The 27,993-nt window shown below is 35.7% G+C and overlaps 1 protein-coding gene across 1 annotated transcript; it reads left to right on the top strand.

The window, feature by feature from the left end:
- The first annotated feature begins 9 nt into the window (after positions 1-9).
- Positions 10-27,806, top strand: LOC113056378 (rho GTPase-activating protein 27). The gene is made up of 18 exons (XM_026223131.1): positions 10-610; positions 2,764-3,616; positions 17,392-17,850; positions 18,852-19,058; positions 19,216-19,356; positions 20,525-20,632; positions 20,973-21,041; positions 23,101-23,168; positions 23,538-23,622; positions 23,694-23,795; positions 23,890-23,988; positions 24,066-24,150; positions 24,313-24,438; positions 24,513-24,611; positions 25,096-25,173; positions 25,498-25,626; positions 26,643-26,748; positions 26,839-27,806. The coding sequence occupies exons 2-18, from the start codon at positions 2,855-2,857 to the stop codon at positions 27,011-27,013; spliced, it is 2,898 nt and encodes a 965-aa protein (XP_026078916.1). The 5' UTR covers positions 10-610; positions 2,764-2,854; the 3' UTR covers positions 27,014-27,806.
- The last annotated feature ends 187 nt before the right edge of the window (positions 27,807-27,993 follow it).

The raw sequence follows: 27,993 nt of genomic DNA, 5'->3' as shown, positions 1-27,993 counted from the left end.
CTCCTGACCTGGAGCATGTTATCAGCGCAGCACAGACTGAAGGAAAACCAACAACAGAATAACACCATTGACTGAGAGGTGACCCTAAAAGCTTTCATGAAGTCAAAGCGTTTCCACCGACACTATAGAAACATGAGTCATAAAGCTGAAATAGCTTTGAATGAAGCACGCAGAGAACAGCCCTTCAGTTTCTACTGGCTCGCGCCTCCGGCAGTGTTGCCATGTCAATGATTCAAAACACCAGCTCTCTTCACCGTTTCTCTTTTTTATTTTCTGCTTCCTCATTTCTCAGTTTTTCCAGTGATGGACACTTGTTCCTTCGATGGGTGACTGACTGTAAATACACTGATGTTGTAATATGCAGTCTTATTGTGTGTGTTTTGTATCAGGACTGATGTTTGCATGCTCACACACCCCTCCTGCTCTCTTCCACTCAAACCTGTCGAGCAACACAAATCAAATTCTTCTTCTCACACTCACACAACAGCACTACAGGTCTAAAGTATGGAGCTGAGACGTCTCGGATTAAACCAGAAACAAACAGATCCTAGGTTGTTACTGAAGTGAATTATTCCCAGGAGTCGAGGGATTATTATTCAGTTCTCTGATGGTAAGTTCATTTGATATCTCATCTCACTGTTGAAATCGCTGCGCTTTGAATCTGTGCCGCACTTTGTCCAGATGTGCATGTACTACTGGTTTGTTAAGAACAACTGTCAACAGTTGTTTATAACAAAGTTATATTGCTTTTGTGTGTGTGTGTGTGTGTTTGTGTGTGTGTATATATATATATATATATATATATATATATATATATATATATATATTTTTTTTTTTTTTTTTTTTTTTTTTTTTATCTGCTTTGTTTATATTGCTTTGCTGCTTTTTTGTTTTTCTTTACTTTTTGTTTTATGTGTAGCTGTTTTGTTTTGTTTTGTTTTGTTTTGTTTTGTTTTGTTTTGTTTTTTTGTGTCGATTTATGCTGCTTTGATTTTTGGTGCTGTTTTGATTTTAGTTTTTAAAGTTTAAAAAATACTGTAAAATATTAAGATAGTAGCAAAAGATGAATATTATTACAGATAAATTAATATGTCATTATTTTATGGTCTGTGGGATATAATTTATACTGAAAATGGTGTAGAAACATTTTTCACGGAGAAATTGCTAGAAAATGTACAAAATAATCAGCAAGTAACACACTGAATTAGTCTTGAAAGTAGAAAAAAACTGAAATAGGGTTTTCTTGTTTAAAAAAAGGTTTTTAAATTATCTTTTCAATTTTTACAACTTGAATTAATCATGTTTACCAATGTAAATGTTATGTAAACACAAATGGTTTATTTAATGACATTATATAATATATTGCGAGATGTGTATGTCAGACCAGTTGCTGGATGCAGTGAAGACTTCATCAGTGGTTTGGACACATTTTTCTTGACGTTATAGGTGTTAAATGCCTGCAGTTCATTCCATGAGGGCACAGCATGATGGCTGTAATTAAAACACACACTCATTCCCGTCTTTGTCAGCGACTGCTGGTGTGGCAGTTTTTATTCATTATTCAGTCATCCCAGAAACGTCCAGTGATCTGTCACACATTAAGTAATAAGTATTTTGCAACAACCCTCAATGAAACCGAGATTGCAGTTTGCTCGATGCATGATGCATGTTTTCCTGTTTTACCAGCTGATGTTTCCTTTATTTTGGTGTCTCTTCTTCTGTGTAGGTTTGGGGTTGGTGCAACGCTCCTCTGCAAAACACACTCACTTCCTGTAGACACTATTATGCAGCAGAGCCATCTGTCGCTCTATATTTACATGCTTTTAGCATAATCTGATTGCCACTAGTGTTAAACTACTTTACAAGCATCATTTAGCGTAATACACTAATTTATAGTACAACACAGTGTAGCTTCTCTTTTGCTCTGCACAAGTCACAAACAAGATTTAACTTCCTGCCTCGAAGGCAATATCTTAAAAAGAAAAAAAGTATTTATATATATGTGTGTGTGTGTGTGTGTGTGTGTAAATATACTCTCTACTCTCTCCCCCTTCCCTTCATGCTTGTTTATTTTCATCTCTTTGTCTCTGCTCTCTGGTTTCATTAAAGTAAAGAATGTAATGAAACAAAACTTCAGTGAAAATGTCGTGTTTCAAGGCCGTCTTCTGCTAGAAATCCTGACAGGTTTCTCTCATCTCTCTCTCTTTCTCCGACACACCTCTGGTTCCCCTGGTTTATCTGCATTCCTGTTGTGTTGTGAATATGATCGTCCAACCCCACATTAGCACACCGATGAACATTATATTTTAACATATACTTAGGTAAATATATAAGTAGAGTAGATTTCAGGTTGAATACTCTGAAAGTGCCCTTGTTTTCTTGCTTTTTTATTCTAAATGTGCACGACTAGTGATACACTGATTTAATGTACAGTACATATACATATTGTATTTGGCTAATAATCGTCTAAAAACTAGAATGTTACATTTTCTTGATGCTAGGATGTTGTGGGTGGTTGCTAGGGCATTGATATGTGGTTGCTAATGCGTTGGAGGTTGTTTTGCATAGTTGCTAGGTGGTCACATAAGTTAAAAGAGCATGTTTTATTTTTTTGGATTTGTTTTCTTTTATAATCTTGTCCCTTATGCCTGTATGTATTTTTTTATTTATTTTTTTACTCTTTTATATATCTTATTGTGTTTGTGATTTTTAAATATTACTTTAGATTTAAATATTACCTTTTTTTCCCTCCTTTATCTTCAGATCTCATGATGACTGTACACGAACCCTGATTTCCTGTTTGCACTGAACACCAGCCACATAACAGGTTTGGGATCAGCAGACGTGAGCCACTATGTCAATTTCACAGCAGGTTCTGGTGAATTATGAATACAAATACACTGCTCGAGATGGCCGAGAGGTGTCCATCAAACCCAACGAGCACTACATCCTAGTAGCCAAGACCAATGAAACCTGGTGGCACGTCCGGAGGGATGAGACTGAGAAGCCTTTTTTCATCCCAGCGACGTATGTGACCGAACTCCCACCTGAGACCAACCAAACTTCACTGGAGGTTAGTGGAAGTGAATCCCTCAAGTCTAACTCTGAGATGGCTCCTGATAGTCTTCCCACCGTCACTGAGCCCACCGAGGTCACGCTTCGAGTCCCAGCCTCTATAAAACGAGACACGGAGAAAGACGGTCATAGAATATCAACATATATTATTCCAAAGGAATTCTTTGAACTGAAGGGTTTGGATCCAGATCCCTTAAAGACTGAAGCAGAGGCCGGTCCTATGCCTGAACACACAAACTCCAAGCCAGCTTCCCCAACTAATGGAGAAACACCAACCTCGATCTTACTGAAGCTTCTTCATACAGCCAACACACCTCAGTCCCCAGACCTGGAGATCAAATCAAGCGTAAATGCAACAGAAGAGCCTCGGGTGGACACAAAGGCCCTGGATCAAGACATTCAGATGCTCAATAGAGCTGGCTGGGGTGACGTCTGGAACCCCATGGATAAAGACAAGAATGAGAGTTTGGATACAATGAGAGAACCGGAATCCTTAAAAGCTGAAGATAATGTGAACCCTGTCACACCAGATAAGACTATGGTAAGTCATACTTCACGTGCAAAGTAAAGTTACACAAATTCTGTTCTGTTTTACTCTCCAAATAATTTTTTGACAAGAGAGAGCAATGTTCTCTTTTGACAAATGGTTAGATGTAGCCTGTTCATTCTTTGTAAAATGTTCCTGAATTTCAACGACGAGCCTGCATACTTTAGTTTATTCAAGTCAACAATAAACTAATAATGGTTTGGTTCAGTTCAAATTTGAACTGAAATTCAGCTGCTTTCCTCAACCACACGGGGGCGCTGTCTACAAATCAGCATCAGGGCCTACCAAAAAACAAACCCATAGGAAAGTTACCAAATATGAATGAAATAAATCTTGGTCAAACTCATAATTTTGCTCTAATTGTCAGTTTAGAACTTTGGCTGTCCTTAAATTTTGGTGTGTAACTAGTGTCTGAATCAACGATTGATGGATTTAATTTGATTTAAGATAACTTTATGCTGTATAGACTATAAACAATGTTCACCTCAGTCAATGCTAGTAAGGAGCAACACAGCAGCTAAATATGCTATTGTCCTTTCCACATTTCATTGTATTAGACACAATTTAAAAGTAATCAATTATCTGTACAAGAAACGTTGTTTTAATGCCTCTGCAATGTAAGCATTATAAAGTATGTAAATACGGCTAGGAGCATCTTACCCAAGGCTCTTATTTTATTTTTGGTCTTTTATTTCACAAATTTAAATACAGACACAACACCATTTGATATGTGACTGTAATTTGTTATTAGGTTGTTTTTTTTTTTTTTACTTTTATAAACTATATTCTGTATGAACTTTAAGGGAACATTCGGTTTTATCATTTATTATTTTTTAGCAACATGAAATGTCGTTATCAGGGATCTTACCCTACTGATGAGCATACGTTATAGGCTACTTTCCAGGATAGTTTGTAACAACTTTTTTTTATCAACGTTTTTAAATAATTTAAAGGATATTTCGCCGCCCCCTAAAACAACTAAACCTACGTTTTGTCACATGCTTGTTATATTTAAACCTATGTAAATGATAAATTAAAGAAGTCCCTGATCAAACGCCCAGTCAGACTGTATTTGTGGAGCTCCCTGCCAAGTGATCTGCATGTCAATGGTTTACTTGTACAATCGCTGCCCCTCACCGGCAAAGAACCGGCTTCTCCGTCCGTTCTATCCGCTCAAGACACTGTATAGTCCACGGTGCGTGTGGAAAACTCTCATCAGTCTACTAGAATTGGTAGGTACAGAGTTTATAAGTAGCCTAATTCGTTATTTGTTGAGAGAAGCAAAACGTGCATGAATAGAAATATAAGCGTGCTATTTTGACTGTGTTTGAGGGAAGGGGTTTTCATCCATAGACTACCAGCAGAGTCAGATGAAGAGCACAACAGGTTAGGTGAGTTAGAGAGAGAGAGTGAGTTGCTCTGTAGACAGGTACAGCACACGCCCACAAACACACCTGCTTCCCTGCAGAGGGACGATTAAAGCACGGGAGCATTAAAAAAGATGGATTATAAACAGCGGGTTTTCTGCCAGATGGATTATCGTTTGCAGCTTTTTGTAATCTAAGCATTTGGAGACGGATCGGTTTCACCTGTGCACACACCTGTGTAAAGGTATGATCCTGTGCTTCCTGCATGGAGCGATGCGGTGAGCTATCTGACGTATCAAACTTGCTACTTACAGAGTTTTAAATGCAGAAAATGAGTGATATCTTGATCATACGAAAGATAATATCGAGATTACATTAGCACGACCCTGCTTTAAATTGAAATGCATCCAATTTGAGTGAAAATTATGTTTAATCGTGTATTATGTATTTTTTTTTAATTATGATTACAAGTCATTTTAAAGAATTTTTTTGGGCTTAAAGACAAGGAACTAGGTGGTGTAACTTTCCTGAGATTGTAAGAATGAAAAGTAAATAAATAATAAGTAAATAAATAAAAATAATAATAATAATTGGCAGAATAAAAAATAATATATTTTATCACAATATAAATATAAGTGATAAAGTTACATTTTTTATATAAAATTTGATTTAAAATATTAATGAATAAAATTCCCAAATCAATGTGTGGAGAGTCAAGTTGAAAACTTGGTATTATTTATTTTCATAAACAATTATTGATATTTATGTATGGATGATGGATGGATGTGTGTACTTATGTACATTTCTGTATGTAGCCATGTGTTTGAAAAATTTTAATTTTATTATATATATATATATATATATATATATATATATATATATATATATATACTACTAGGTTGAAATTAATTTAGTTTGGTGTTTATTTATTGGTTACACCACTCAACTAATTCTAAAACAATCTGAAAACATAGATTATAATAAATAAGAATTTTGAATTTTTTTGAATGAGCCTATATGTTTTTAAGAGCTTTCTCTGTAGCACTTTATTTGGTTGCACTTTATTTTACAGTCCTGTTCCTCGTGTACATACTATGTACTTATTATAGTAATTACAATAACTATGTAATAACTAGGTAACTAACCCTGAACATACCCCTAAACCTATACCTCATGTATTTACCTTGTATTATCAGAACCTTTTTTTTTAGATAAATACACTGTAAGTACACTATAACAATTACACATAATCTAGACATTCTTATTAATTATTGACCCATATATCAAAATTCCATGGTATTATCATCTGATACATCACTGTGACATTGTACCGCCATGGCACTTCTTTCTAGGTATTAACATCACTCTCTTAAATTAGTGGTCAGTCAGAGAGTGGTTTACAAACACAAATGCCATCATAGAGTCAAGAGCCTTCCATGTTGCTACTAAGATAATGTGCATAAAATGTAATTTTCTTTGCATTTTTCTTAGAAGTCTCCATTTCATCAGGTCTGTAGAAGTGTTGTCTGCTCTCTGTGGGTTTTTAGTTCGGTGGGATAAGCACCAATTAACTCTGGAGGCCTGCCAGTGAAGTTCTGGTTTCCATAGTAATGTTGGTTTCAGCAGTGGCATGGCTGAGGTGCCATTCAGTTGGTAGCGCTGGTGTGTAGTCCCGGATATGTAGGTCAGCTTATGCTAATGCATCTCACACAACGCTGTGCACTGGAAGACCCCAGGTCCTAGTGCATGTGCACGACTGGAGCGTCACGCGTGAGTCTGAGCAGCATAGGTGGAGTAGATTAGGACTTTGAGAGGAGCAAGTTTGGGCCAAATCGAGTGCTGGTAGTTGAAAATTTAGAGAGACGTATATTACATATGTAAATGAATCCATGTGCAAATTTTTCTAAAAGGTATATAAAGTGTATACCCATTGGAGACTGGGTTCCCATTCTCTGTGTCTCTCCACTTAATGATTATCCAATAGCAAAAGTATAGCAAAACAGCAAAAACTCTGTTCAAACTCCACTCAGCAAAGCGGTCGCAATCTTATTTATTTTATTTTATTAGCTTCACTGCTAATGGAAAGTGGTTTCAAAAGGTTAAAAACTTCCTACGTTTTTGATTCTCAAATCAAATTGAAAACATTAACTCATGCACACAGAGTCCAAATCAATAAAATCAACATTCATTGGCTCTTGTGCGTCATGTGACTAAACATCATGATGTCATCACGATCACATAAAACCAAAGAGGTTTGAAAACTTTTGATTGTATGGAGATATCAGGTAATTTAAAAAGGCTATAGAAAATGTATAGTCATGCACAGCAATGATTAATTGACTAGAAAGTGTTTCTTGTGATTAATATGGAATTATTATTATTTTTTAATCCTTATCATATATGACTGTATAAAGTATTTGGTTAATCAAGTGGGAACACAAAGTTAAATGCTGAACTTACAGTCACCTCACTCATGATGTAAGAGTGTTTTTCACTCGTCTTAGAACAGGATGTGAAACTTCAGCACGATCATGCATTAATGTGCTTAAGATTCTCGTCTGGCTGACAATAAAATAAATAATAAAAGAAAACAGACTTAAAAAAGGAGGGACCAAAATATCATACCAATAACCCCAGTAGAAACCACCCAGAAGACAACTGCATAGATAACCACCACAACATCCTAGAATTGTGGTGATGAGGTTTAATTAGCAAAAACACTGAGTCTGAGTCAAGTGTCCAACGGAAGTCTATTTTGAGGTTGTTGCAGTTATTATAGTATATTAATGTGCACGTATGTTTGAGAGAGGGAGAGGAAAGGGAACCTGAGTGATGATAATAGCTGCAGTGTGCCATGAGCTCTCAGACCTTAAGTTTTCAATGAGGTAATGCAGGATTCCAGGCCATGATTGGTGATGTAACACAGAGGGGGAGCTGCTTGGTCGCCTGAATGGACCCTCTGTGTGTGTGTGTGTGTGTGTGTGTGAAAAGAGAGGTAGGAGTTCAAGCTGTTGGTTCTCCAGCCTCAGTTTCATTGGTCGATAAGTAATTTGGTTAAGTAATCAGCAGCATGCTGTTCACTCTACAATCACTTCTTTCTGAATTCATTATAGCTGTGAATTCCTTGGCTATCGCTTTGTTAGAGAGATGTGATGTTTTTCAGTAAAGTGCTGCTACATTCCACCCGTCTTCTCAGTGTCATTTAGAATTAGATGGCGTTTGATATAAAATCTGATGAAACATGTCTAAACGCCTTTTGCATTTCAAACTATACAGTGGTAAAATGTGTAAATGAGGAGCTTCGCTATGCCTACGTCTTACATCATCCGCTGGAACGCCACTTTCTCGTGAACAACAGTTAGAGGAAGCTAGAGAATACGCTTTATAAAGTTTAAAATCGATTTGCTTCAGAAGGCCTTTATTAACCCGGCGGAGCTGTGTGGAACACTTTCATGATGGATTGCTGCACTTTATTTTGCTTTGGTTGACCACCATTCACTGTCATTATAAAGCTTGGAAGAGCCAGGACATTTTTTAACATAACTCCGATTGTATTCGTCAAATACACCTAGCTTGAGGGTGAGTAAATCAGGAGTTAATTGTAATTAACTATCGCTTTAACAGTCACTTCTGCAATTGTTTACTCCTTTGACATGTCTAAAGTTTATAGTCCGACAAACACTGAAAACTGAGTTTACCCGTTGTTAATCAACTTGTGTGCTGTTCAGCATTAATGTCTGGCTGACTCAGGAAGGCAAATGGTTTCCTTTACTGTTTTGCACAAAGAGACATTGCCACAGAAACCATTAGTCATAAATGCTCATAATCACAAGAGAGTATTACACCTGTGCATGTCATATCTATATGCAGTCATTGCTTTACTGACTGTGTCCAAACAGGTTTCCAGACCACTCCCCCTGTCTTCCATTGGTCAAACTAACAGATTGTCCCGCCCCCAAACTCACACCACTGGTTAAATGATTGGCTGTATCTGCTGGTTGGGATGCTCAAACAAAAGAGTCATGTTTTGTTGACCCACATGCCATCATCAGTTTGCAGTAAATCAGGAACTGCATAAACATGCTCAAAGAATAGTTATACAAGCTTGAAATATCATGTGAGCAGAAATGCAACAAAGCATACAGACTGTAACTTAAACCGTGAAAACACACCAGTTGCTCCTAGCTTTGTCTAAATGCTGATATTAATTTTAATAATAATCACAAGGGTGGTATAGCACCTGTAAAATTATGTGTGTGTGTGTGTGTGTGTGTTTAAGGACTTAAGGACAACTAGACTGTTGTTCACATTCTAATTTATGGCCTTGACACAGAATCACAATGGATTTCATAGCATTGATGCTTCTTATGAGAGGAGATAAGCATTTAACTACTGTCAGTCAAGTGCAAGGATTCCCTCAGGGTAAAAAATGAAATTGCAGAGTGCTATAAATAACACAGAACATTGCGTTACACATTAACTCATGTCATTCCTGCTCATTTTTGGTGTGTGATCTGGGCGCCTTCCTAATGTTTCTAGATGGAGTTCTAAATGAAAGTTTGTACATCTTGTACAAGTTTTCTGTGTTTTTATTTAGCTCGACTTGGTAATATCCAGGTCATATAGCTGTGGGCTGCCTTGTTAAAGATTTGAATAACAAAACTTCTTGTGAATAGTAGTCCCTAATTCAGTTTGATGCTATTTTACTTATGCTTGTTCCAGGAACTGTATATGCCGGGCCTTTGTGACTTACTCACGTCCATCATTAGAAGGAGGAAAAAGAGTTTGATCGTAGGTGTGATATCCAGACTTTGGGGTCTCTGTGTCTTCACAACCGCAGGCATGGAAAATAGTTTTTTTTTTTTTGTTCAAATTTGCGACGACAGATTGGATTGCATGCAGGGAAGCTGTTGTCTGTTGTTGTCATGCTTGTCAGACTTGCTTGGATGTGAAATCCGAAACATATTTCCTGCTTTAAACATTGCTAAACATTCACAGTTGAAATGTTTATCAGATGTCACAGCTCAACACAGTGGCCCTTGTCCTCTGAATTTGATCATGCCACCACATCATGCCATTTAAAATACACATTGCTTTTCTAAAGTTGTATATCTGTGTTCACTTACACTTGAATCTTAATATATTGTTAAACTCGGCATGACATGAACATTTACCCTGTCTATTGTGAATGCATGTATAGACCTATATATTATATTATGGTATGGTACATTTCACTGTGGCTTTAGTTTTTACACTAAAACACACAAAACTGTATATAATCAAATTCATAGGAAAGAAACAACTTGAGATTTATTTAGTGTCTCTGGTAAAGTTTTTGGAAATGCATGAGTCTTCCACTTCTCAGATTTTTATCCTGAGTAAAATTCTTCAGTAATTCTTCAAAAGACGTCTCAATATTTTTTCAAAATGTGATCAGATCAGGATTATTATAGATAATTAAAACTTAAGACCTTAACAAAATTGTTACTATAAATTTTTTTATTTTATTTTATTTTTTGGAAAAAATATAACATACAACATGTTATCAAGAAACAAAAAAGTTAAAAAAGAAACAGAAAAAGATGAAAATGCAAATTACAACAAACAAAAACAATTGCCAGGGGGAGGAAAGTATTATACACGCATATATAACATCAAATAAACAAATTGTAAAATTTACAAATTTTCAAAGTTCTTACAGCTTTTTTGTTCACAGATTCTCTGAAATTGTCAATATAAATACATATTTCAGTTAACAAAACCATAAAATTAGGTTTTTTATTGCTAAATTTACATTTATGAATGTGAAATTTGGTCAACAGAATAATTGTTACTATAAATGCTAACTAAAATAACTAAAACTGAAAAGGAATAAAAACTACACTAAACACTGCTACGACAATCTGTTTCCTACCTTTAACACATACTGACAACCACCATAAAAATGAAGGTGGTCAAAGAGGAAGTCACATGAAGAATAAGGCAGAAAGTCATCTTAAGCAGCTATTCCACAAGCTGAAGTATATACTAGTAGTATACAGCACAGGGTCATTCACGGTAACACACGACACTTAAATGATCCAATAAAAATTCATTAAACAACTGGTTATCAAAAACGATGATTTTTTTTTATTACCTTCTGGGAATCTGGGAATGTCAGTTTACAGTTTTTGACTGTAAATTATACGTTGATTTGTTCTTTTTTACTTCTAAAACTCTGAAATTGATAGCATTTTACTTTAAAATTACATTAATTATCTGGTTAGATAACATTTTTTTCATTAACGTTTTTACAATATTTTACACTGATCTATCTATCTATCTATCTATCTATCTATCTATCTATCTATCTATCTATCTATCTATCTATCTATATTTAAATTGACAAAGATGCACCAAAAATACAAAAACTATCAATATAATTTTTAAAAATACATAAAAAAAATAAAATACAATAAAATATTAACAATAAACGCTAACTGAAAATATTTATAAAAACTATAATAGTATCTCAAAATACTAAAATCTAGAAATCTGACTTTCTTTTATATTTATATGTGTGTGTGTGTGTGTGTGTGTGTGTGTGTGTGTGTGTGTGTGCTCTTGTTTTTGTGAGATATCAGGACATAACTCTGTATAATGACATGGGTATGACACAGGTATTACAAGGAGAGGGTGACTTATGAGGACATTACCCATGTCCCCATTTTTCAAAACACTTATAAATCATACAGAATGTGTGTTATTTTTTTGAGAAAGTATAAATGCACAAAGTTTCCTGTGAGAGTGAGGGTTAGGGGTAGGGTTGGTGTAGGGCCATAGTTTGTACAGTATAAAAACCATTACGCCTTTTCACAAAAACAACCGTGTGTGTGTGTGTGTGTGTGTGTGTGTGTGTGTAGTATAATATAATATAAATAACACCTGAATGGCTATTTGGCCAGGAGTAACATAATCGGCCATGCAGCCACGTGAAAACTTGAAAAACTTGTTTTAGTTTGTTTAACTTGTTTAAAGTTAATACATTTTTTAAGAAAGATAAAGACTTTATTTCTTTAAAATATCATGCACCAATGTATAAGACCAGGAACAAGTTTAAAGAAAATAGTGTCAGTTTCATGTTATAAAAGACAGACCTCTGAGCAATCCCGTATTGTTTATAGAGGAAGCATGCTTTTTTCTTCTATCAGAAGTGTTACAGTCAAAATGTGTAATTTTAAGGAAATGCAATCAAGTCAGTGACTTTGACTGGTGCAGGTTCTGTTTCGATGAGGAAAAAGAGGAACTTAGACAATTCAGACTTGAGAATTTGTACGACTTTTATGTTCGCAAAGATACCTGAAATTATACACCTTCTCAGTGTCAACACTTCTTCTCTGACCCGTTGTCTCTTTGCATCTTTATGTATTCAGACGGTCATGCCTGCGTCTGTCTCTCTCCATCCGTCTGCCCCCTCCCCCTTTCACTCGAGCAGAGTAGCACTTCAAGACAGAGGTTCATTAGTGGCCTCGGCGGCTGCAGACGCAGTGTGTGTGTGTGTGTGTGTGAGCGAGACTCGGGGTCAGCCTGTTCACCACGATGCTCACTGTTAGATAATTTAGACTTTGACTGTTGTCTGATCAGTTGTACTGACTGATCTAAACAAAGGCATGGTGGATTTTTACTCTAAGATTCGAACCAACCACCGACCCAGAAGCGCGATGCCTCTCTCTCTGAACACGCAGGTATGTCCACAACCCTTTAAAACTTGGTTTCTGTGTACAGAAATACTCTTTGTTGTCACTTTGGTGTGTAGAAAGTAATGAATTGTCTTGACTGTCCAGTAAGTAACATAGCGTTTATATATGAGCAGTGTGCATTAAAATCACTACAGTTTTAGCACATTGGATTTTGCATAAAGAAGTGTGCTTTTGTGTTGTTCTCAGTTAGGATGTGGTCTCTTCCTGTTGAGACACTCCCCGGCGTAGCACTTGTTAAACATCATCAGGGTCAAACGTTTGTCACTGTAAAGTTGTCCAGTTCTGTAAAACGCTATAAAACAGAGCAGCTGCAAGACATTGCTCTTTAGCATCCTTGCAGTTTTGATTTGGAAAAAGGACGTTTCCTTAAATTTCTCAGTCTGCATCGTTCCAGGCTGTCTCTCTCAAAGCCAGTTCCTGCTTTATTGGCTTCTCCCTATACATCCACTGCTTCTTTCTCTTTTTCTCTCAGTTAGCCTACTTGTACAATGACTTACACAGGTTGTGTGGCTGTCTCTGTTGGCCAGCGCATTCAGATCATCTAAATTTATCTCACAAAAGGGTGGCATGCATTTAAGGCTGGGGATTTCATCACTCCCTTAGCTTTAAAGTGTTTTAAAGGGATAGTGCAGCTACAAATGAAAGTTCTGTCATCTTTTTGACACTCACACTCGTGTTGTTAGAAACCTGCATGACATCTGTGAAGCACAAAAGGAGAAATATAAAAAAATGTACTGGACGCTCTTTTGTGAAAGTGAAGGGGGATCAAGGTCAATCAGCTGAAGACGGACAATCAGGAGCTGATTAAATCACAAGCTTTCTAATATGCTGATTTAGTGCTTCAATTATTAATAATGGTTCTTATTATTATTAATGTTGAAAGTAGTTTTTGCTACTAATTCATACTTTTTGCAGAAACTGTGATAGATTCTTTGACGAAGAGAAAGTTCAAAAGAACAGCATTTATTTGAAATAGGAATATTTTGTAATATTTCAAATGTCATTTTTGATCAATGTAATGCATATACGTAATATATTTGTAAATCAGCATATTAGAATAATTTCTGAAGGATTATGACTGAAGTAATGATGCTGAAAATTCGGCTTTGCATCACAGGAATAGATTACGTTTTGAAATCTATTTAAATAGAAAACAGTTATTTAAAATATTTTACAAAAGTACTGTTTTTATGGTATTTCTAATGAAATAAATGCAGTCTTGGTGAGCATAGAGGTTTATTTGAAAAATGAATTTATTAACCATCCCAAAACTTTGATTAGTAGTGTATGTCATAACAGAGAAGAAAGGACAATTGCAGCTTCATTTATAATGAAGACTACAATTTCAGTTTTTGAAAACATAAAATATAGGCAACCATATAAATAGTTCATTTTTAACCATAACAATGGAAATAGTGGACAGTATACTACTTCTCCTTTTGGGTTTGGGTTTGTACAGCTATGGTTTATGGTTAAGGGTTAGTAAATAATAGTAATATCTGACAGAATTAGCATTTTTATACGTTTTATTATCTCGATCACTCAGTTCTTCTTCAGTGTTGAGTATGGTAGGTGCATTTGCGTGGCTATTATTTGTGAGGATTATAATAATAAACCTGTTTCCTGTCAGTTGATGCATTTTGGCCCTTGCGGCTGAGAGACAGACTTGGTCTGCACCAAAGGCTGGTAAATATAGAGCCAGGATATGATGTGCTGGCGCACTAGCTTTGATTTCCGCTGTTGCGCTTCGATTGTCACTCTTGCTCTTCTGTCTTTATTCCTGTCTCTGCTCCCCAGACGTTCCTCAGGAGAGGGGTGTCCTCATACAGGCCTCTCTCGAGGCTAAAGGTGAGCTCAGTACTGCAGTAAACATACAAACATCTCTTCCACAGCCATCTTCACTCTACATGCATGCGCTGGCTACTTCATCTGTTCTTCCGTATCTGAATATATTTTGCAATCCCTGTTCAACATTGGTAGATAAACAAGCTAAAGAGCAAACTAAAGCCTATTACTCATTGCCAATGAATTTACCACATTCGTTTACACTATAAAGTGTGCTTTTTAATACTATTACTCATTTTCTTGTAGGCCTACTTACAGTTAAGCATTTGAACAAACCCCGAACCCTAAGTAGTAAAAAGTCTGTGCAGCACTTATGCAACATGAATAAGCAAATGAACATGATTGCATATGAATGACACCATAAATCGTGCTATTTTTTGACTGGCAGATGGTAAAACGAGATAAAATCTCATCTGTTAGACTTCTATTATAGACCAGAATATGCACAGTGACTTGAGCCAGAGAGCAGCCACCTAACAACCTCATGATAATGTGCTAGAAACCATCTCGAGGAACCTTAACCACTACATAGCAACACCCTGGCTTTGAGTGAGTGATGTGACATTCAGCCAAATATGGTGACCCATACTCAGAATTCATGCTCTTTATTTAACCCATTCGAAGTGCGCTCACACACAGACCAGTGAACACAAACACACGGACTGTGAACACACACCCGGAGCCATTTATGCTGCAGTGCCCAGGGAGCAGCTGGGGGTTCGGTGCCTTGCTCTAGGGCACCGAAGTCATGGTATTGCCAGCCTGGGATTCGAACCCACAACCCTAGGGTTAGGAATCAAACTCTCTAACCACTAGGCCACGACTCCCCTTGTGTCATTGACCACTACGCATCCTTGCAGGTAAAGCAGTGTTGATAAAAAAACTATCTTAAAGAGAGTATTTCTTGATGCACTTAACTACACTTTTAAAAAGTGCACTTTGTAATAATGTCAATTTTACATTTTTATTTCTAAACCATGTTTTAATAATCTTTTGCCACAATTTGAAGAAGTACATTCACATGTTCGTCTTCCTATCCAGTCCTGATGGTTAATGGGAAACGAACTTGGCTTGCCGACCTTGACGGAGACGCAAACCTAAGTTGTCAAGAGAGTGCTTTTTTAAAGAATATACTAAATAATTCCTTTTTTTTTTTTTTTTTTTGTTACAAGGACAAAAAATCACTCAAATTTGCTTTGTCCTCGAACAACTATAACAATATGAAGGTGTCTTTACGGTCATGCATTAACCCTCAAGTTGACCGTTGGTCCTGTTCTGGGATCAGTCCTCGAACCGCTGGTCTCGAACCACCTCAATGTCCATCACAGCAGTAGCACAAACACTGACAGTCCATCTGTGGGATGAGACGTGCCCCGTTCTCTAACCAGGACCATGTGAGACTTATCTGCTGCTGTTTTGGTCAGCTGGAAATAAGACAAACAATACAGATGGAAAGTTATCTGCAGCTATCTGTTTGTGGTTTCTTCTTTTATAACTCTTGTTCTGTTTCCTGAGATCAGCGCACATAGGAAGTGCTCGTTTCTGTAAAGGGCAGATGAGGCTTCAGGCCTAGTCAAAATCTCCTCGTTAGTTTGAACCTAAGTTAACACACCTGACAGTGGTGTGTGTGCTGAATGTTCCTCAGGTTAAGAAGCGTTTGGTTTTTCGGTTGTCTTTCTGGTGATGTGGAGAGTCCCTCTGAGCGTGGTTCATTTTGCATAGAGGAGGATTGTGGGAGGAAGGTGTGAAAGCAGACGCTCTGTCCATCCACTGTTTGTTTTCGCTCTGTGTGTAAGTGTTGTGACCTGTCTACATAAGTCAGTATCTCTGTGAAAGGTCATCTGAATCAAGTTACACATGTGTCTTCAGCCAAACACACTCCATTTCTAGCATTTCATGACCATATAGTATATGATGTGATATGATATCTTCATCCTGAGTAGCTCTTTAGAAGCTTAATATCTTTAACAAAAAAGCAGATTTTATACATTTGTTATCTATATATATATGTGTGTGTGTTTACAAAAATCACATATTTTATTACATTGATGTTATATGTTTTATCATGTGTTAAAAAAAACTTGGAAAAACAGTTATTGCATCTGAGAGTGGGTGTCTGAAATTTTTCAGACAAATTTTTATTGTATGTTTTTCAAAACTTATGTGTAAAGATGAATCAGTTTATATAGTTTTGATAATGCATTCACTGAATTTTACTGATTCATCTATGTGCTCTCAACCTAACATTTGCAGATTTTTTTTTTATTATTATTATTTTGTTTCGGCTTTGGTACAATGATAGTAAGGTCAATTATTTTTTTTATTTTAATTATTTTTTGTGTTTTTTTTAATCATTGACTTAGTATTATAGTTTTTGCTACATTCTGAATTATACTTTATTTTAATATTTTCTGTTATTTCTATATATATATATATATATATATATATATATATATATATATATATATATATATATATATATATATATATATATATATATATATATATATATATATATAATTTAGTTGTAGATTTTTAAGCATTCAAACTAAATGAGAAGTTTTTATTTTATTTTATTTTATTTTATTTAATGTTTAACATCATTTTTTTTTATTCTTTAAACAACGTTGTCTTTATGATAATGCACATAAAAACGTTTTTAACACTTGCACACTAATTGGGTTTCCATGCATGGAAATATAGCTTACTTATTATTTTAAAAAGGGGCTCCTTGCAAAAAGATCATCATATTTGGGTGTCTTTAGCATCATGTCTTGTACAAGTACATGCATTCACGGATATCATATTTGTCCATCAGGTGGAGGATGACAGCGCTCTCACAGCGATTTATGTAAACCTCCCGCGGCCGCGTCGGAGTACCACCTCCAGTACAGTTACTTCTCCATTACTAGAGATCCCAGAGCCTCCCGATACCCTTCTCTTAGACTCTGCGGGATGGGAGATCCATACTGACGACCAGAGCGGGCAAAAGTACTACTATCACCCCTCTACGGGCCGCAGCACCTGGGAGTATCCACTCAGATCCTCCATGGAGTCATCATTGGGGACGGAGGAGGCCTGTTCTCCTGCCTCGTTCCCCCAGTCTCCCATCAGCTCCCCTGTAGACCCTTCTCCTCAGAGGTGGAGCTCGGACTGGGAGAAGTTGCTGGATGAGAACACTGGCAGGCATTACTTCTTTAACATTGTGTCGGGTCAGAGCTCGTGGGATCCCCCAGAGGATATCACCTCACCAGAGAGTTTTCTGGAAGATTGCCTGGTATGGAGGTTTTATTTTAGCATTTTATGGTATTTATGTGCATGTAGACCTTAGTCAGGCTAGACGCCATCTTTGATTTTACATGGATGAAAACATGGCTGTGAGGAATCGACAGTCTTTTCTATCCTCCGTATAAAGGCCCTAGGTTTATGTCTTCTGAAAGTTTTTTTTATGAGAGATGTTTCATTAGCTAAACAATCCCAATGTTAAACAACATCACAATCTAGTGAACACACTGTACTTTTATCCCTCACATTGTTTTCAAGGCTATCAAACTTTAAATATGGCGCTACCGTAATTAAAGTCTATAGCTTTTTTTTATTATTCTTATTTGTATTATTACAGTGGTTTTCAAACATTTGACTCCATGCCAAACCATTGCCCACAGCAATATTCAAAAGCCCCATGACATTTTCAGCTGAAAATATTATTTACAATTTATATTTTAGAATAGAATAATAATAAAAAATAAAAATGGCTGTGGAGATTTAGAATTGTATTAATATACACTACATTTCTCTATTCATATACACTTTTCAAACTTTAAAAATCTAAATGAAAAAAATGACCCTTCCTCATGCAGAACATGTTTTGTTTTTTGACCATTTTTTGAGTGAATTTTAGTTAGACTTACATCAATGTTCTAAGACCCTATGATTTTTTTTACAGTATATATGTATTTTTATCATTTTAAATAATATTGTAAAGATATTTAAAAATATATTTAACATTTAAAATTAGACTGCCTCATATATACAGTTTTTTTTCAAGGCTTTTGGCTTATTTTGTTGCTTGTGTAATCATTTTTTTCTCCTTGGATTTGATCAATAATAGTATTTTCAAAAAGGTTTCTCAAACACTACCCTTTGTAGTGAGTTATAATGAGTTATATTTCTAAAAATAAAAGGTTTAATTAAAAAATCAAACAAAAAAAATTAATAAAATGTATTTTAAAAGTTTGAACAATTCTTTTATTCTCTTCTTTACTTCCCAAAATGTAGCCTCCGCTTCCTGAGGAAGACTACCCTGCATCCCCAGATCTGGAGGAAGCATGTCCTCTCTCGATGCCGTCAGATTACACTTTTACTCAAGTGAAGAAGGTGTCGATCCCCAGGGCCAGTCTGGATCACCGCGTCCCACCAGGCTGGACCCTCAGCATCGACCCTGAAGGAGCTTGGGTCTTCACGAGCGACTACACGCAGGAACAGGTACAGCACTCTCGACACTGACCTCGACGTGTCCTTGTTTTGAGATGGCTTACTTATTATTTGGGCTGATTAGCTTGCTATTATTAGTGATGTGGATGCATAGTATAGTATGGCTGTAGGCTAGTTTTGTAATTTGGTGAACTTGTCTTGTTGACAGTGGATCAAGTCGCTAGACGATCGAGGAAGGACGTACTACTACTTAAGAGATGGCAGCAAGTCCCAGTGGAACTTGCCTGAGGTGAGATACAGTGGGGAAGTTTGGGATTGTCCACCTGAAGGCCTGTTCACACCAAGAACGGTAACTATATTAGCACCCAAACTCTGCGGACAATAAAGTTGTGTTTGTTATAAGGACGCTGCTGTTTAAATGCTTGTGCTCTTTGTGAAGGCAGGTGGATTCTGATTGGCTGTCAGTGTTTTTTTTGTAATTCATCAGCTGGAAGAAATTGTCCTGTGTGATTCTGATCTGATAACGTTTCTGTTTGTAGTTATAGTTGTAGTTGTGGTGTGAAATTTCCTGTTTTATAGAATAAGAGTGATTATTAAAACTTTTTTGTCGTAGTTATTGTCCCTTGTGTGGATGGGTCGTAAAGCTGCCATTCTCTTTTTAGCCTTTTGTTCCCCCCTTATCTATAACTTATCATATATTCAAAGGCCCGTGATTTACTGATTAAGGAATAAAGGTGGTAACTAATCGTTTCAGTTTCCATTGATTTCCATAGTATTTCTTTCTCCGTACTATGGAAGTCAAAGGCAACCGAAACGGTTCGGTTACCCACATTCTTCAAAACGTCTTCTTTTGTGTTCCTCAGAAGAAAGAAAGTCATGAGGGATAAGATTTTTTTTACATTTTTATTCACAATTTATTCCTGTAGGTAAAATATTTTAGAGTGTGGTAATGGTAGAAAATCATATTCATTAAATGTCTAAAAATGGCCAAAACTTAATAAATTGTATTCATTTTCATAACTTATCCAAGTCTGGATATCTAAGTTTCACATGACAATGGGATTCCATATTTAATATAGATTTTTTTTTCTTTTCTTTTTTTTAGCTGCTTAAGCATAATTTTAATCATTCTTCTTGAAAGACTGTTCACAAAAAAAAAAAAAAAAAAGAAAAGTGAAACTTGACTCACTTTCATGTCATTCTGATCCCAAATGATATTGTGAAAACACAAAATTATATATTTGGCAGAATGTCCATGTGGATAAAATGCGGGTGGTTATTAATACACTAGAACGGGGGAATCGTTTAGGATTAACTTTTTATTATTTTCACTTAGAAATTGCTGATAGATTTCACAAATAATAGGCAAGTAACAAATCAAATGAAACATGCAATTTAAAATTAATATTTTCTTGTAAAAAATCATTTTATTACAGTGTACTAACAAAATCAAAAAAGTGCAAAAACCTGTCATAAAGTTAACATTTCTGAATAGAAATTCTCTCCCACACTTTTAGTTCTCTGGAAGTCCAGGACAGTATGGAGTGGGAAATGGGGCCTTACTAGAGCAGGACACAATGGGATCCATGCAAAACTGGAGGCGCAGTACGGGATACCAGGAGGATGTATGTACTCACACACCTCTGCATCATGTGTTAGCTCACCCAACAGCTCACCCACACTCATAAACACAGAGTGATGCACACCTGGTCCTTCATGCGTGTCCTTAGTGACCCTGTTTCCTAAACAGGCTCTAGGCTTCACCTGAGACTCCGTTTGTGATAGAGTTGCTCTATTTAAGTCCCTCCTACCCACCTAGTATTTTAGATCCTACAAAATGCAAACATATGCTCAACATTTTCCCTGTTTTCACTGAACTGAAAACTGTAGTTGTGTAATGAAAAACATTTTTTATTGGCCATTATTGTAAATGCAAAGTGTGATTTACCTGTTCTTTTGTCACAGAGTCACTCATCATATCCTCAGTATACACCAGAGAGCGATGCCGCCAGCTCTCCCGAGATGCCACATAATGTAAGACTCCAGATCAAATGCTTATGTCTTTTGAATATACATTTTGATAAAAATTTTACATGAAGGCAATCTTCGGGCACCATTCATGTGATTATTATATGCTCATTATGTGCTTACTGCCATGAATGACATGCTGTGTCCTGAGGAAACAAAGCGTTTTGACGTGTTTTTCTCTCTTTTCCATGGTAAGTAAGTGTTGGGTTTGGTAATGTCAGTATAGAGGTGTTTCATACATTCCACAGGAGAATATCATGATGCAGTTACACAATACATTCAGAGTAAAGTATTTATGCAGGTTAGGACAAGCGGAGCAATGTCTAATCAAAAGTTTGTGAATATGACTTGAATAATGACCCATTTAAGTGATTCATATGCATGCAATAGTATTTTGCCACACTGGCCCCTGGTGGTTATATATATATATATATATATATATATATATATATATATATATATATACACACTCACTGGTCACTTTCTTAGGGACACCTTGCTAGTACCGTGTTGGACCCTCTTTTGTCTTCAGAACTGCCTTAATTCTTCATGGCTCAGATTCAACAAGGTGTTGGAAACATTCCTCAGATATTTTGGTCCATAATCACATGATAGCATCACGCAGTTGCTGCAGATTTGTCGGCTGCACATCCATGATGTGAATCTCCCGTTCCACCATATCCCAATCTGCTCTACTGGATTGAGATCTGGTGACTGTGGGGGCCATTTGAGTAAAGTGAACTCATTGTCATGTTCAAGAAACCAGTCTTCGTTACAAAGATCATTATCCTGCTGGAAGTAGCCATCAGAAGATGGGTATATGTAGTCATAAAGGGGTGGACATGGTCAGCAACAATACTCAGGTAGACTGTGGTGTTAAACAATGCTCAATTGGTACTAAGGGACCCAGAGTGCCACACAGCTGCCGCTCACTGGATATTTTCTCTTTTTTGACCATTCTCTGTAAACCCTAGAGTGAAAATCCCAGTAGATCAGCAGTTTTTGAAATACTCAGACCAGCCCGTCTGGCACCAACAACTATTCCATGTTCAAAGTCACTTAAATCCCCTTTCTTCCCCATTCTGATGCTCGCTTTGAACTTCAGCACATCGTCTTCACCACGTCTAGATGCCTCAAAGCACTGAGTTACTGCCATGTGATTGGCTGATTAACAATATGTGTTACCAAGCAATTGAACAGGTGTACTAATAAAGTGGCTGCTGAGTGTGTGTGTGTGTGTATATATCAGGAACTATTTTATCACACAGCTCTGAACTGCTATGAAGGTGCTAAAATGAACATCATTATTTTACCGTGGTTAAGTGGGTTTTAGCTCAAACTGTGCTTGATGTTGTAATGAAGAACACTTCTTACCTGTGGATACTTGTGATTTTATATGTGACTATATGTGATCCTGGAGCACAAAACCAGTTTTAAGTTGCTGAGGTATATTTGTAACAAAAGCCAAAAAACATTGTATGGGTCAAAATAATTGATTTTTCTTTTATGCCAAAAATCATTAGTTTATTAAGTAAAGATAATGTTACATGAAAATATTTTGTACATTTCCTACCATAATTATATCAAAACCTATTTTTGATTAGTAATATGCATTGCTAACAACTTCATTTGGAGGACTTTAAATATGATTTACTCAATATTTCGCACCTTCATATTCCAGATAATCAAATAGCTGTATCTCTGCAAAATATTGTCCTATCATAACAAACCATACATCAATGGAAAGCTTATTCGGCTTTCAGATGACGTATACATTTCAATTATGAGAAATTGACCCTTCTGACTGGTTCTGTGGTCCAGGGTGACATATGATTGAGCATTTTAAAGAGTGCAATGGAGTGTTAAATCATTTTCTCCTAACTCTAAAACCATTTCTACACTAAAAAGGATTAAACAGCTGATATTTTATCACTTTTTCTGTTCTACATTTTAAGGTGAACCTTAAAGGTTATAATTTTCTTCACTTTCATGATGCCAGACATTATCCTGTACATTTTTTTTTCTTTCAGAGAGGATGTATTAACTCATTAATTTAATTTTTAAGGTTTCAAACTTGGAAAAGGCTGGAATCCTGAATAAAACAAAGGTGTCTGAAAACGGGAAGAAAATTAGGTCAGTGGTTTGACAATTATAACTAGATTGGTCAAAATGGTAACACTTTACAGCAAGGTTCGATTTGCTAACATTAGTTACTACTTTAAAATTAACATGAAAAATACATATGAAGCATTTACTGATCTCAGCTAGCAGTAATTTCAGTATTTATTAATGCATTATTAATATTAAAATGATCTATTTGCATATTATTTAATGGACTTGGACATGAAATACTATAACAGTTTATTATTTTTCATTAATACCAAAGACAAATGTATGGCTCGGTGTCAGTTTATGTTAGTTAACTCATTAACTAACGTTCACCAAGTGTTTCCGTGAAATGTTCGTATGTAAAAGTCTAAGATTTTACAAATGGTCCCACAGGAAGAACTGGAGTAATTCCTGGACGGTTCTCCATGGAGGGATACTGACTTTCCATAAGGATCCAAAGTTCCCAGCCGGAGCATCGGTGAGAAACAAAACCAGCAAATGATGAATTTGCATTGTTTCACACCACTGAATGTATTTTATATCGTGTAGAACAAGTCAAATCAGATAGTTCCAGAATTCATAGTCGAGCTGAAAGGGGCAGCCATTAACTGGGCAAGCAAGGACAAATCAAGCAAGAAAAATGTTTTGGAGGTATGGCTGTTGCATCATTGTGCTGGATGATCATATACTCCACAGTTTACTAGTGTGTGTGGTCCTGATATTCCCTGTGTGTTTGCTGATTCAGCTTAAGAGTCGCACTGGTGTGGAGTACTTGATCCAGTACGACACTGAGAGCATCATCACAGACTGGTATAAGATCATCTCAGATACCATACGCCAGCTGGTGAGTGAGTCCAAAACTGAGCATTAACCAAATCTGCCCGATCTACAACTGTGTGTTTGTGCATTGCTGTGGGCCAGGATCTGCGTCAGGATCTGGATCAGCACCACTCTGAAGATGAGGAGGAGATCAGCTTAGACCTCGACAAAAGAACGACGAGCAATGGTAGTGCTTCAAATCATTCTTTACCCTCTGCTAGAAGTGCATTAAGGCTAACTTTATTTATTTTTGATGAAAGCAATGTATCATATTTTGTTTAAGAGAAAATACAGTACATGATACATGATAATGAGTATAAAAGTGTACTGCCCTCTTCCTGTTCATTAGCATCTCGTCATCCTTCATCCACTTCGACACCGGAAGCAGATCAGAAGAAGGTCCGCACCAAACTGAAGAAGTTCCTCCTCAAGCGGCCCACCCTGCAGTCGGTCAAAGACAGGGGATACATCAGAGGTCCATCACTGCCTATCCTCAGCCGTTTCCTGTTACCTTTAAAACTGATTCTAATGTGAGCCTTTGATCCACAGAAAATGTCTTCGGATGTCACTTACACAATCTCTGCAACCAAGAAAAGAGCAGAGTGCCCAGCTTTGTGGAGAAATGCATCCGGGCGGTAGAGAAAAGAGGTGTGTTACCTTTGGATTAATAATGTGTATCATTCATGTCATTTCATTTTACTGTAACCATGTCTTGAATGTTGTGAGGAGACTATTAGTTTATTCATGTATGTATGTATATATTTATCTAGGTATTTATTTATTTATTTTTGGGCGATGTTGTGATGGTGTTTTAATTTAAAGAATTAAATAATTAAAGGATTTAAATGGATTTAAAGAAATAAAACAGTCAATTAAAAAGAATTAATTAAATAATTTAACTATTTGCAAATTATATATATATATATATATATATATATATATATATATATATATATATATATTTTTTTTTTTTTTTTTTTTCTTTTTCTTTTTTTTTCTATGGTAGTTGTCAAATATTAAATATCTAGATGTTTATATCTGACTTCACAGAGTTTCACCATTAAATATTTTAACCCTGTCTAATATGTAAAAATCAAGCTGCTTGAACTGATTTGTGGTTGTTGTCCATCAGGTCTGGAGATCGATGGACTCTATAGAGTCAGTGGGAATCTGGCAGTCATCCAGAAACTGCGTTTCAAAGCAGATCATGGTATAAATAATTCATCAGCATGCATTTTACACTTCATCAGCTCAGTTTACTAGGACTTCACGAATGCACCAAGATGTCATACTCTGTATTATAGTTCGTTAGTTTCGTTTTGCATTTAAGAAGACGTCACTGTTACATTTGCTCATTATAGGAGCTGTAACTTTAAGCTATCGTGCTGGTTTCACACCAGAAGCGTGAACAGCGCAGATTATTTTCAGTGTGCCCTTTCCACTCACACTGTCTGATTCCTCTTGACACTTAGGCTCAGTTTAGAAGAGATTCCCATGAGCTCTGACTGACTCGTGTGTTTCTCTGTTTCTCCAGAGGATCTGGACCTGGAGGAGGGGAACTGGGACATCCATGTGATCACGGGAGCGCTGAAGCTCTTCTTCAGAGAGCTGCAGGAGCCTCTTTTCCCTTACAGTCTCTTCAATGATTTCATCAGTGGCATCAGTAAGATCCTGAAATGCAGGAGTAGGACTCTAGCGGGTTTCCAGTGGGGGGTTTTCAGTGGCCAAGTAGAAGCACATTTCCACTAGTATTTGTGAACTTTCAAATTTCCTTTCTTCCAAATTTAAACTGAACTATAGATATATAATCATCAGATTTTACACAGATGTTTATGCAGCTAAAGTGCTGCTTACTAAACTAAACCAAAAGGAGGACATACTAAAAACATTCTTAAAAAATATCTGTTCAGCTTTTCAATCAGATCATTTATTTTTTGTTTTTTTATTTGTTTGACTCCACAATATACATATTTTTATTTAATATAAATTTTATTATGCTGATAAAATAATCTTTCTCAGATTTTCTTGATTCCAAAATATTGATATTTTGATGTCATATAATTATACTGATAATATAATTTATAGTGATATTATTTCATTACAGTACAAAAAATGGAAAACAGAAAAAAAAATTCTAAGATTTTTATTATTATTATTATTTATTTAATATAATTATTATTATATATAATAATTATTTTGCTGATTAAATAATTTGTAAAATTGTTTACAATTGCAAAATGCAAAAAGCAAACTACACAAATGCAAAAGAGAACAATTCTATTAATATTGGTTTTCTTATTTTTTGATTGCATAATTTAGATATTTTTATTTAATGTAGTTATTATGCTGATAATAGCATTTGTAGAAACATTTTTTTTATTAAACTATAAAAATGCAAAATAGAACCATTTTCTTGATTGTATCATTCTCAGATTTTCTTGATTCCATAATATTTATATTTTTATGTAATATATAATTCTACTGATTATTTAATTTAAAATGATATTTTTATTACAGTACACAAAATAAATATAAATTTTTTGGGTGGGGGGGGGTACACCACAATATAGATATTTTTATGTTCCTTATACTAGTAATAAATTCCAATCTTTCAGTCTATCTAGTGATAATTACATTTTAATTGAATCAATTTGTGTTGTTTCTTGTGCTTTGATACAGAAATCCCTGATTATTACAGTAAAATAGCACACATGAGAAATCTGGTTCGGTCTTTGCCACCACCCAACCGTGACACAATGGAGGCCCTCTTCAGCCATTTACGCAAGTACGTTGTTTATTTTACATACATGTATTTCCACATTTTAAGAAACATTAGAATATGCTTCTACAACAGGTATCTGTCTCTTTCTTTCAGGGTTATTCAACATGGCGATGAGAACAGAATGAGCGTGCAGAATGTAGCTATCATTTTCGGCCCAACGTTACTCAAACCGGAGGTGGAGACAGCAAACTTCGCCGCTTACATGGTCTTCCAGAACCAGATTGTAGAGTTCCTACTCAATGAATTTGAGTCGATCTTCCATATGTGATTGACCTGAACTTGCACTGATTACAAAACCCTCTCAAAGGAGCTCAGTCCAGTGACAGGGACAGTATATAACAGATCTGTGAAGGAAAGCCTCCACATTTTGCAGTAGGTTGTAAATAGAGAACAGTAGCATCTATGATTAATATATTAATATCACTGAAACAGAATGAAGGTTTTACGTGAGCAGGCCATTAAGGGTAATACACATTTTAAAACTGTATAGCTAAAAGGAAGTTTTCTAAGAATATCGGAGCTTTCTTTTTAAATAGTTATCAGCTATTCCTGGTTTTTCTTGCTACAAACTGAACAGGTCAATCAAATAATAATGTAGTTTAACTTTGCTTTCCTGTGGTCTTTTGCTTTTCTGTAGAATCGTGCAAAACACTGCAAGTTTTTACCCTATTCCTTTGGATTTGCAATGTGATAGATGAATAATATTAAATTACAACATTCTTTATGTTTATGTATCAATTTTGTTTTTTATTTTTATTTTAATACTTGCATCTGTAACATAGAACTTTACAAAGAAAGAACTGCAGGCCTGTAACTGTAAATTGGAAATCCTAAGTTGTAAAACTTTGTACATTGTCATTAAAGCCACAATATTTTAGATTTTGTGGTATCAAAATATAGAATCTGAATTTGCACATAGATTAAGCATTAATGTTATAACTGGCACACTCATATAGTAATCACTTTAAGATGTCTGAAGGTGTGTGTATATAGAAAAGGCATATTTATGCTGTACATTACCTGAAGAAAGCAAGCTTTTAATAAAGTAACTCTTTTATAAATTAATGCTTCACTTTTATTTACTGTTTTCTCGATTTATTGTGTGCAATACATTGGTGGATATAATATTTTATATTTATTTTGTAATATTACAGATATTTAATATCGTTGTTTCTTGCATAACGAACATTTGTATTTGTATTTCTGATTTTCAAAAATATATATTGTGTTATTCCAATATACTACCGA

Source organism: Carassius auratus, chromosome 37 (genome assembly GCF_003368295.1).
Source record: "Carassius auratus strain Wakin chromosome 37, ASM336829v1, whole genome shotgun sequence".
NCBI lineage: Eukaryota > Metazoa > Chordata > Actinopteri > Cypriniformes > Cyprinidae > Carassius > Carassius auratus.
The sequence above is the reverse complement of the archived record's forward strand: the minus strand, read 5'-3'. Positions and strand labels throughout refer to the sequence as shown.